At 45.6% G+C, this 10,622-nt stretch overlaps 1 protein-coding gene across 1 annotated transcript; it reads right to left on the bottom strand.

Annotated features, from left to right (window-relative positions):
• Window positions 1-3,329: 3,329 nt before the first annotated feature.
• On the bottom strand, window positions 3,330-10,028 carry LOC134303587 (E3 ubiquitin-protein ligase TRIM58-like). Its single transcript, XM_062989041.1, has 9 exons — window positions 9,399-10,028; window positions 7,176-7,271; window positions 6,628-6,861; window positions 5,871-6,033; window positions 5,635-5,706; window positions 5,118-5,144; window positions 4,981-5,007; window positions 4,246-4,421; window positions 3,330-3,762 (listed from the first exon to the last, which is right to left on the bottom strand). The coding sequence occupies exons 1-9, from the start codon at window positions 10,026-10,028 to the stop codon at window positions 3,397-3,399; spliced, it is 1,791 nt and encodes a 596-aa protein (XP_062845111.1). The 3' UTR covers window positions 3,330-3,396.
• Window positions 10,029-10,622: the final 594 nt, after the last annotated feature.

The following is a 10,622-nucleotide window of genomic DNA, read 5'->3' as shown; positions in this document are numbered from 1 at the left end:
TGACAGGGTGTGGATAGTTTTTTTTTCCTGTGTTTTCCTTTTGGACCGTGGCGTCTCCTCTCTCGTGCCGCTCATTCCGGTCCCGTCTCCGTCCCTGATTGGCCAGGTATGAGAGTTCACCTGTGGATTAGGACACAGCCGGGTGGAGGGGACGGGAATAGGCACCCGGGGGGGGGGGACGTTCCGCCCGAATCCGTATCAGAGTTTAGTTTTAAACCAACACTGCACTGAAGGAGAGAGAGAAGATCAGGTGACGGGGATCCGCCCTTCCTTTCTTTATTATTCTGACGTCACCGCTTGTTTTTGTTGGTTATTGAAACACGTCCTGCTCCCGCCGATCCACGGCTCAGAGCCGCGCAGGTACTCCAAGCTGCTATCGACCCCTCCGAACCCCCCGTTTAATCGCTCGAGCGCCTCCGTTTCCTGGTCGGGATCATGTTTAATAAAAAAAATAAAGAAAACAATCGGGTCGCATCCCAAATCGAAGCTGCTCTGGGGCGTGTCTCAAATCGTGTTCAGTATTCGCTGGGCAAATTTAGATTAGCGTTTATACAAGCGTATCACATCCTGCTGCTCATATCATATCCTACTGTTAGCATCTGATCGGCGCCGCCGTGCCGTGTCACCTTCAGGGCGTCGACTCCTCGCTGAATCTGACGCGCAGAACTCCCCACGGTGATGTTATCAGATACTCCGCTCATTTAGGACGCTTCTTTTTAAACGTATACGTTTGATCTGCTGCTAATTTAACGCCATGGCACCCCTTCCCTCCCTCCCTCATCCCAGTGGCTCTGATTGGTAGATGTGAACCCAAAACCATCCCTCACACCCGCGGACTCTCTCACACTCCTGGTTTACTGAGGCGCTGTGGGGATCCTCATCAGGCGGCGATGCCGTTATACCGTATACCCTACGATGTACGACGTATACGTGAGCCTTTAGCTCATATCGCCGTTTCCAAGCCAACAACATTCAGTTCTCATCCAGAACTCAGTACTGTGGCATCGTGTCCACTAGGGGGCAGATCACTGCCCTAATACCTCTACTGGCAGGATGGCACGGCACTTCATTTGCGCTGTAATTAAGATAAAGAAGTGTCGTTAGCTTCATTCACATGCTTTACTGCCCCCTACCGGATGATGATGGTATTGCAGCGTTCTGCTAGCACGCGTGCAGATTTGTTTAGGAGGTACGAGGCTAACGTAGCTTCAAACATCAAGCGTATCTCGGCTGATCGTCGGCGGAACACAGTGTACCGTTCGCAGTTGAACCGAATCGTTTGTCTGCGGTTTTTGTTTACAGGGTCCGACCCTCTCCAGGTCACGTTAGTTTATTACATTTGTTTTGGGGATTTTATTGGTTTAAATTCTGCCACAAGGACGCAGCGCTAACAGAGATCAGCGATCCGATACCCAGTTACTAGCTTCTGTAACCAGATCCTAACTGAGCTTCAGATTCTGCATGAGAAATGTCACTACGTTAACGTAGTCTGGTCCGATCTGACGCTCTGTATTGGGTTGTAGCGTCTGTTGCTGTGATGATTAAAGCTGCTGTATGTAACTGTGGGGATTTGGAGACCTCTCTGGTGAACGTATGTTACTGCAAGCACCTCACAGAGGAGTGTGTAGAGCTGAACGTCCAGTGGTCTCGGTATAAAGTATAAACAATATAAAATGTTCTACAGTCGCTACAGCAAATGTAAACTTTACTGCTGGAAAACAAAACTATTTAATTAAGGTTAGAAATATAAAAATATTAATATTTAGCAGTAATCAGATGGTTTTTGGTTTGAAGCAGAATGAATTTCATGCTGGACGCTTTAATACAATCATTACCTGGAATTTGGCGGCATCTGGTGGTGAATGATGGAACTGCATGAGTCCACAGTAAACACGAGTCTGTAGGATCTTCAGTTCTGATTAAAAAAAATCGAATGATTTACCCTCGTACTGCAGCCCTGAGTGTAATCTTCTACCTTTCTCAAATGCAAACATGGCAGACTCCTGTGCTAAGCAGCCAGTTGTTATTACATCCAGTATGTGAGGTTCTGGTGGAGTCACGTCCCAAAACACGTACAGTTACGTATCGCAGCTTTAATCTCAGTACATAATCACTGAGGATCGATGTGACGTTTGAACTCCTCGTCCCGCCGGTTCCCTTCATGGTTCCTGCAGGAGTTCTTGGTTCCTGCAGCAGATTTGCGTGTGCTGATGTGATGAGGAGTAGCAGTAAATACCAGATCATATCAAATAAATCATTATCGGTTCCTCTCGTCCCATCAGATCAAACCTCCACTCCAATCATCATCAGTCACGTGACTGGAACCTTTTTGCCAAATTTCCCCTCGTTTCGGTTCTTCAGGGGTGTTTTGTTTGTTTTTGATGTTGATTTTTTGTCGGGTTTTTCTTTGTGTCGTCTCTCTCTCTCTCTCGTTTGTGTGGATCAGTGAGGACGAGGATTTAAAACCGGGAGAGAAAAAAAAGAAAAAAACCTCAAGGCAGCTACTTTGAGTGACTACTGTAAAATGAACTAAATAAAGACATTGGGGATTGTTTTTATTCACTCGACTCTTTCTTCCTGCACACACACACACACACACACACACACAACCCTTGTATAGCAGCAGGGACGGGCAGTCTGAGCAGAACTGATTGATGAATAAACGGTGCACAGCACAGGAGGTTTGTGATGCCAATATTTCTCAACCAAGAACCAAAGTTCTGCTGCAAAGGAACAGAGGATCAATAACCAGGTGCACCCTATGGTGCAAACCCTCTCCTGATGTTCTTCAGAACGTGCTGGTGTACAGACTGCGAGGTAGATCCCCACCGTCCCACCACAAAGCGATCAGGAGGAGCAAAAACTGACCCCCAAGGAGGCCAAAAAATCTGCAGAATATTTTAATAAATAAAAACAATTATTTAATTTTCTTTGATCTTTTATTTACAGAATAATTCTGCACCTTAAAACCAGAACAAAGAAAAACAAATCCAGCAATTTTAATATCAAACCAAGTACAAATTCACACTCGGAGAGTAAAATTATTTATTTATTGTTTAGTGTTTATTATTATTATTAAATAAATAATCTTCAGTTCTTCATTATCTTGATTTTTTAACACTTAATTTCCTGTTTGGTGCCTCAAACTTGCTTTATATTTATATTTCTTCCCAAAATTAGTCATATCTATTTCCCTAGTTGTGTTTCACCTCTACTGCTGCACACTGAAGGTTCATACGGAGATCCGTATCTGGCACGGAGAGTCACGCACTGATCTCCTTTATCCCCCGTCTCTGTGCAGCGCCATCGATCAGCCAGCAGAGGGCGTCAATGCTGCAGTTATGAGGTTGCTGGCTGATCGATGGCGCTGCACAGAGACCCTCGTCGAGTCCGGGTTCAGTCCGGTCCGTGCGTGGTTCCGTTGGGCAGAACCAGCGGAACCTCTTTGTCTGCGGTACCGAACAGGGGGAACATCCTCTCGCTGAAGCCGCCGTCCGTACAGAAGCTGTAGATCTCTGAGCCTGATTTGGCGTTGTAGAAGATGACGGTTCCCTCCTCGCAGTCCAGGTACACGCCCAGGTGCCTGAGCCGCCCCGTCACCTTCACCTTCCCCAGGGGCGGGGCTGTCAGCGCTCGCAGGTGATTGGTGCTCCACCACAGAACGTAGTAACCGTTATCGGGGCTCATGTCGAACAAACCCTTTCTCTGGGCGGAGTCTCGGACCACGCCCACCTTCCAGTCCTTGTTGTCGCCCACGTTTACCTGCACAGGTGAACATCAGCCGAACTTCAATCAAAGGTAAACAAATCAAAAATAAAGATCAAAGAGCAATAAAAACACTTTGATGTCAGAAATCAAAACAGTAAACAATAATAAAGTATTTTTAACACATTCACTGCATGGCCAAAAGTATGTGGACACCTGACCAGCTATAACATCTGGAAAGAACTTACACAAAACTGAAGCGTGTCTGTGGGAATTTGTGACCATTCAGTCAAAAGAGCAGTTAGTCCTAATTCATCCCAAAGGTGTTCATCAAACCAGACCAGCCGTCCACAACAGGAAAGGTCCTTCCCCAAACTGTGGTGTGTTCAGGTGTGACTGAAGCACAAGGTTGTGTGATGAGATGCCCAACGAGCTCATGGCCGGGTGTCCGCATACTTTTGGCCACACAGTGCACAATGAACGAGAGACTGATACTGAAGTCCAGAAGAATCCTGGAGTGGAACTGTGGGAACCTCTGACCTCCCAGTAGTGGCGTCCTGATTCGTAGCCCTCTTTAGCAGTGATGCAGCTCCACACGTCGAAGCGCTGCACGTTGTTCCTGTAGAACTGCAGCTTCTCACCGCGCTTCAGCTGCTTCCTGTCGACCGAGAGGATGAGAAACGGGTACGCCGTCACCGGGTTCAGCGCCACGTCCTCTACAGAGAAACAAACCCTGAGAAACGGAGTCGCCGACCGCCACCACAACTACTACTGCAGTCACACTGGCTCCCCCTGGTGGAGAAACTTCCACCTGATACACGTGAGGAGGTAAAACAGTGAGTGAGGGTGGCAGCCAGAGGGGGGCGCTATTCTACCAAAACATCAGAATCATCAACAGATACCAGAGGTGGAAGGAACTAAGCTACACTGTAACACACCAAGGACAAAAGTATGTGGACGCCCCTCCTAGTTTTTACATTAAGGACATAATTCCTTTATTTCCCTTTATCTCCACATTTAATAATTTCCAATTCCTGATTATGAACCTGCTGCCACTTGCACAACCCCTGATCTGATCAAGGAGAGCCGGGTCACCACACCACTTATTATCACCCGCTAGTTTCTGGCTCCCACAGAGAGCCGCACTAAGCTCCATGTGACTCCCGCAAACACGACCGACTGTTTTGTGTTCGTGTGGCTAATTAAATAAAAGCTGAATTTTATTTTCTACATTTTGTTGCTCTTGAAATGTAAATAAAGTAAAATTAAACTCACCAAAATAAACTTTCACCTTTTTGTGACCTGAAAGAGAAAGCAGATAAATTTAAATCATTTATTTACAATTAATTGATTCTGATTCTTAAAAATAAAAGTATAAAGGAAACAGAAACAGAAAATAAATAAAAACTCACTCGTTGATTTTGACGGCTTCCGAAGATCTACAGGACGAAAGAATAAATCATACATAAACTTTTATATGTTTATTATTTTTATTACTTTATTATTTACCCCATAACAAACACACGTTTAGTCCCGACCACTTCTTTTCACCTGCACCGGGCAGATTTATATGGAGATCCGTATCGCGCACGGAGAGTCACGCACTGATCTCCATTATCACCCATTATGAGGAATCTCCTCCGCCAGATTAAACAGTTTAAAAATCTTAATCTGCCTAAAAAATAGTAATCAGCGGGCCACTCGGGTGGTGCAGCAGCCTTGTGCACTAGCACATCAGGGGTCTCAAGAGACCCAACCGGTGGGTCTGATGGTGGGAGGGCTGTATAAGGTTTAACCTCTTTGCTGCTGCAACAGCGACTCCTACTGTCCGGTCAGGGTGCCAGCAGAAGCGGTAGAAGAAAATGGACAGACGAGTGAATAATTTTCTTTATTATATAAATTAAATATAAATAAATATAATAATGGCACCTCTGAATGAAAATTCTCTTTTTTTCATGGATCTGACACTTATCATGCTCTCCGACTCTGGCAGCGCCGAGACTGAAACACAGAAACCACAAACATCCACCACGTTCATCCACCATCGATCAGACAGAGAACCGGAACCTTTAACCTTCAGAAGAATTACATTTGGCCTCTTTGGAACTCTGTTAGTTGCCTTTTATAGGCGCAACACACTGCAGCGGTAATGCTAACGGACTCACCTGAGTGGCGGTAGTGAACCCCCCCCATGTGGATGTCGTTCAGTCGTTCTCGTATCTCCCCTAACGCGCTCTTCACCTCCCCGAGAGAGAAGTGCAGCTCCAGGTCGGGATCCTCAGCCTGGTTCCCCGAGTCCTGGTACGGCGTGGTCAGCTCATCGAAGCACTGCAGGCACAAAACCAACAAAAGAACCGCGTCAGCAGGAGTGTTCCAAAATCCATCAGGACGTGAATCATCACGCCCGCCAGCTGCACCATACCACTCAAAATGTGTGGACACCTGAGCAAAACCGTGGTGCTCATGTGGAGCTGTTGGTAATCTTTTGGAAAGGTTTTACACATGATTTTGGAGTATATCTGTGGGAACTTGTGCCTGTTTAGTCAAAAGAGCATTTATCAGATCAGGTGCTGATGCTGGATGAGAGGAGCTCGCTGGTGTTCTGTGGTTTTGAGGTGCAAACGGGTCAAACCACGTCGTTATGGCTCTTTTAACAAAGGTAACACGGTAACACTGGAATTAAAAGGTTCTTCCCCAAAATGTTTAATACCTGTTAGCAATAGGTGAAGCTAAAACACCTGAATGTAATAATTAGCAGGTGTGTCCATATATTTTTGGAACAATGAGCTGCTCTAGAGTGTGAGTGTGTTTATCTCCGGCCTGTCACGGCAGAATCTCGTTACACAGATTTGGGACCTGATTGCTGGGAGACTCTAGCGCCCTCTATCAGTACTGATGAGGAACAAAACGTCCTGTATTCACCTTCAGGAACCCGATGTGGTCGTCTGACGTGGCCTGAACCTCCAGTCGAGCCCTGCGCTCCCGCAGTTGGCTCAGCTCCCCCTCCAACTGTGATACGAGCTGCTCTCCTTGACCAATCACGGATTCTTGTTTATCCTCGATCCCGCCCACCAGCTCGTTCCGGATTCTCTCCACCGATTGGGTGATGTCAGCGAGAACCAGCTCCACCGCCGAGAGCTCCGTCTGAGCGTAGTTCTGAAAAACAACAATTCATAGTTTAATGTATTTAACTGATTATATACAGTGCACTCAGCAGTCAGACCTCTACTGCTGCTGTAACAGCGCCTCCTGCTGGCTGGTTGAGACATCAGTACGAGTGGTGGAGGAGTACAGAGAGTGTAGTGTGTTCACAAAGCTTAAAGCTCGTAGGTTGGTTGCCTGCAACACTCCCAGACATATGGCTGACCGAACGCCCCAAAAGTTCCGTACTGCAGCTTTAAGTTACTCACTCTCAGGTACTGCAGCTTTAAGTTACTCACTCTCAGGTACTGCAGCTTTAAGTTACTCACTCTCAGGTACTGCAGTCTCTGTTTGAGGTCGGTGAGGTGGAGGGTTCGTCTCTCGATGGACTTCTGAATGTCCAGTTCAGTTTTACCCAGGATCTTCTGCAAAAACAAAACATAACAAGAACTACATGAGACAACAAACTACCCACTTCATACTGGTCAGGGTCATGGTGGGTGCTGTGTTACCTGGAACCCGGGAACAGAAATACAGCCTGGATGGGACACTAATCCATCACAAGGCATCACACTCACTCACTTGCTAACCTACTCACTCACACCTGGGTGTAATTTAGACCAGTTAATCCACCTTCTGCATGATTGAGCTAGTAGGGAGGAAACTGGAATACCCAGAGGGAACCCATTTGAACACAGGAGGAACATACCTTACTTCTTACAGACAGTCACCAGTAAAAAGGATCAAACCCACATTCTAAAGACCCTGAAGCTTTGCAGCACTACAGTACCAAGTGTGCCACCCAGCTGCCAATCAAAGCGGAAATGAATCAAAATAAAACTGTATATTTATTCTAAATAAACCTTTTTTTGTATTCAGTAAAGTCAGCGACCCCTACTGTCTGGCAGAGGCGCAAGCATGAGCGGTGGAAGAATACAGGGAGAATAGTGTGATCTTCCAAAAATGTTTATACTCTTTAAGAATTCTTAGACTCGCTACTGGGAATTGAGTATATCCGAATTGGGTACAGTGAAGGAAAGAAATCAGTGCAAACTTTGTGACAACAGTTTGGGGAAGGCCCTTTCCTGTAGCAGAGAGCTGATTCACTCGCTGCTGTTAATGTTAATTCACATTACTGATCACATTTATAAATAAACGTGTAATATATGATTTAGGGATTATATACAATATCAAACAGTTGAATAAATTAATGATTAAAACACAGAAGGTTTGTGGGTTGTTATGTTAGAGTAATAAAATCTCAGAAGTTCAGGTTTTGTGTGTGTTAGCGTGACCGGACGAGCCTCAGGGCGTTAGCTTAGCTAAAATAGCAGATTTACAATGGTGTTAACATGTCGTGTGAGGTGTGTTAACACAGAAAACATCTTTGTTCAGACACAGTTAGAGCTCTGAGCTAAAATATTTGCACTTTCTGACATTTAAAAACAGTTCGAGGTTAAAACCGTTTAGCTAATCAGTTCCTGAATCGTTTACATCTAACAAATCAGAACATCGAGGAACAAACTGCACAGAAAGCAGATAAATAATCAGAGGAACTGATTTTAGGTGATGATTAAATGTTTAAGTGTTGCTTCATCAGATTTAAGAGTGAACTTTTTAGTATTAATGTCCGATTTTTAAAATAAATAAAATTCACTCGTTTGAATCGACTCATGTAAACGATTCATTTTAACGAATCGATTCTATCTATCTATACTAGCGCTTACTTACGTTATTGAAACATTCCTACACAATAATCATTATTTTATCAATAATTTACTATTAATTCTTAAAGAAAATGTTTTTGGGGAATTTCCAAAGACAAATTATAGTTTCTATTACGATCCAAACCAACCACAATTAAGAGACTGAGCTGGTTTGTACTGTTTGATAGACCAGGTTTATTCTTTCAACCCCAAAATAATCAAAAACACGATAAAAATATCAGTTTAAAGAGTTTAAAGATCCTCCACTATCAACCAGAGCAAAGGGAGTTTGTTATAAAACCCTAATAATAAATTCATAAAAGTTTTTGGTGACGTAGCAGTAAATGACTGTAATCCACTAATACTAAGATCAACAGTTTGAATCCCCAGTGGTGCTATCGACCTGTCAAGCAACAATGGAAGGTCCTGGGTGCTTCATATAAACTCACTTTATTACACCAAAGAGAAAGATTTGATTATCTGAACTACACAGATCAGCATTCCTAACAGTTGTGTGCAATCAGTTATATAGAATGAATTAAATGCTTCTAACTTAATTAAACCTCATCATAAAGTGGAGTTTAATTATTTTACTGTGGAGAATTTGTAGTGATCTGCACAAAAACCCACTGAACTGGGGCTTTGTTTACAAGCCGGGGCTTCTGACCTCACAAATAGGCAAAAATTCCCACAGGCAGTCCATAATCATGTGGAAAGCCTTCCCAGAAGAGAGGTGGCTGTTATAGACACAAAGCAGACAGTAACTCAGGACTAGAATGTCTAATGAGCTTGTGTGAGGTGTCCACATACTTCTGGCCATACAGTGTTAATCACCCAGACTCTGACCTGTTTGGCGGCGCGTTCGGTCTGTATGGACACGGTGGTGTGGGTCCGGTGATCCTGCAGGACGCAGATGGTGCAGATGCAGCGCTGTTCTGTACGGCAGTAAACCTCCAGTAAGCGGCCGTGTTCCGGGCAGGTTCGGCCCCTCATGGCCTCCTGAGGGTCCAGGAGCCGGTGCGTGGCATAAAACGGGTTCTGGCGGTGAGGGAGGATGTGGGTCTCACAGTAGGATGCTATGCAGGTCAGACACGAGCTGACGGCCTCTTCTTTCCTGCCGCTGCACACGTCACACAGGACCTGCAGCTTACCGGCGGTGATGAGGGACGTGGCGTCGGGGGGTGCGGGGATCTTTTGCCTGGGTTTGATGGGTGGCGGGATCATGCTGTAGCGTATCTCCTTGTACTTCTGGGCGATGTGGGCGAACACCCGGTTGATGCAGAGCTCGGGCCGCTCACCGAAGGGTCGCTTACACAGCGGGCACGTGCAATCCACGCTGGAGGCCCAGTAACCCCCGATGCAGCCCTGACAGAAGTTGTGACCGCACGGCGTGGACACGGGCTCGGTGAACAGGTCCAAACAGATGGAACAGGTCATCTCCTGCTCGGAGAACAGCTCGGGACTGAGCTCAGCCATCGTGTACTTGAGCCGTCACTGAAGAACCTGCACAAGAAACAACAACAACAACAAGGATTTATAAAGAACTAAAACCCTTCAGTCAGGGTGGAATCATGAATCAGACTCGAACCCTCTGCAGCAGGGCTGCTACTGTCTGTGCACCATCACGTGCCACGGCTATAGTGTGGGGACGAGGGAACAACAGCCCACGTTCCATACAGCGTCCTATAACGGACCTGCACATTCTAAACACAAAGCACAGCATCCGTCCTGATTAATATTCATTAAGCCATATTCACTATATGTCCAAAAGTATGTGGACGCCCCTTTTAATTATGAAGTCCAGGGGTTTCCCTTTCTTGTTCCAGCATGACTGTGTCACCGTGCACCCTGTTCAACACCTTTGGGATGAATTGGAATGCTGAATGTGAGCCAGGCTTTCTCATCCAATGTCCACATACTTTTGGTGATGAATTCTAAAACAGCCACCTTGGTGGTGGAGCAGATAGTGTGGATGTGGCACAGATACAGAGCCTCAGGGACTTGGGTTTGTTCCTCAATTCCTCTGAGGAGTCTGGTATGTCCTACTATGTCTGTGGGCCTTTGTCCTGG

Source organism: Trichomycterus rosablanca, chromosome 2, assembly GCF_030014385.1.
Source record: "Trichomycterus rosablanca isolate fTriRos1 chromosome 2, fTriRos1.hap1, whole genome shotgun sequence".
NCBI classification, from domain to species: Eukaryota; Metazoa; Chordata; class Actinopteri; order Siluriformes; family Trichomycteridae; genus Trichomycterus; species Trichomycterus rosablanca.
Note: the sequence above shows the minus strand (reverse complement) of the source record. Positions and strands in the feature narration are given on the sequence as shown.

What these genes read in the sequence shown, in the direction of transcription:
- LOC134303587 (XM_062989041.1), bottom strand. Translation starts at nt 10,028, where the DNA reads ATGGCTGAGCTCAGTCCCGAGCTGTTCTCCGAGCAGGAGATGACCTGT. An exon ending in ACCACATCGGGTTCCTGAAG is followed by an intron (nt 6,034 to 6,627) that starts GTGAATACAGGA and finishes TTGTGCCTGCAG; the next exon opens with TGCTTCGATGAGCTGACCAC. An exon ending in GAAGCCGTCAAAATCAACGA is followed by an intron (nt 5,008 to 5,117) that starts GTGAGTTTTTAT and finishes TTTCTCTTTCAG; the next exon opens with GTCACAAAAAGGTGAAAGTT.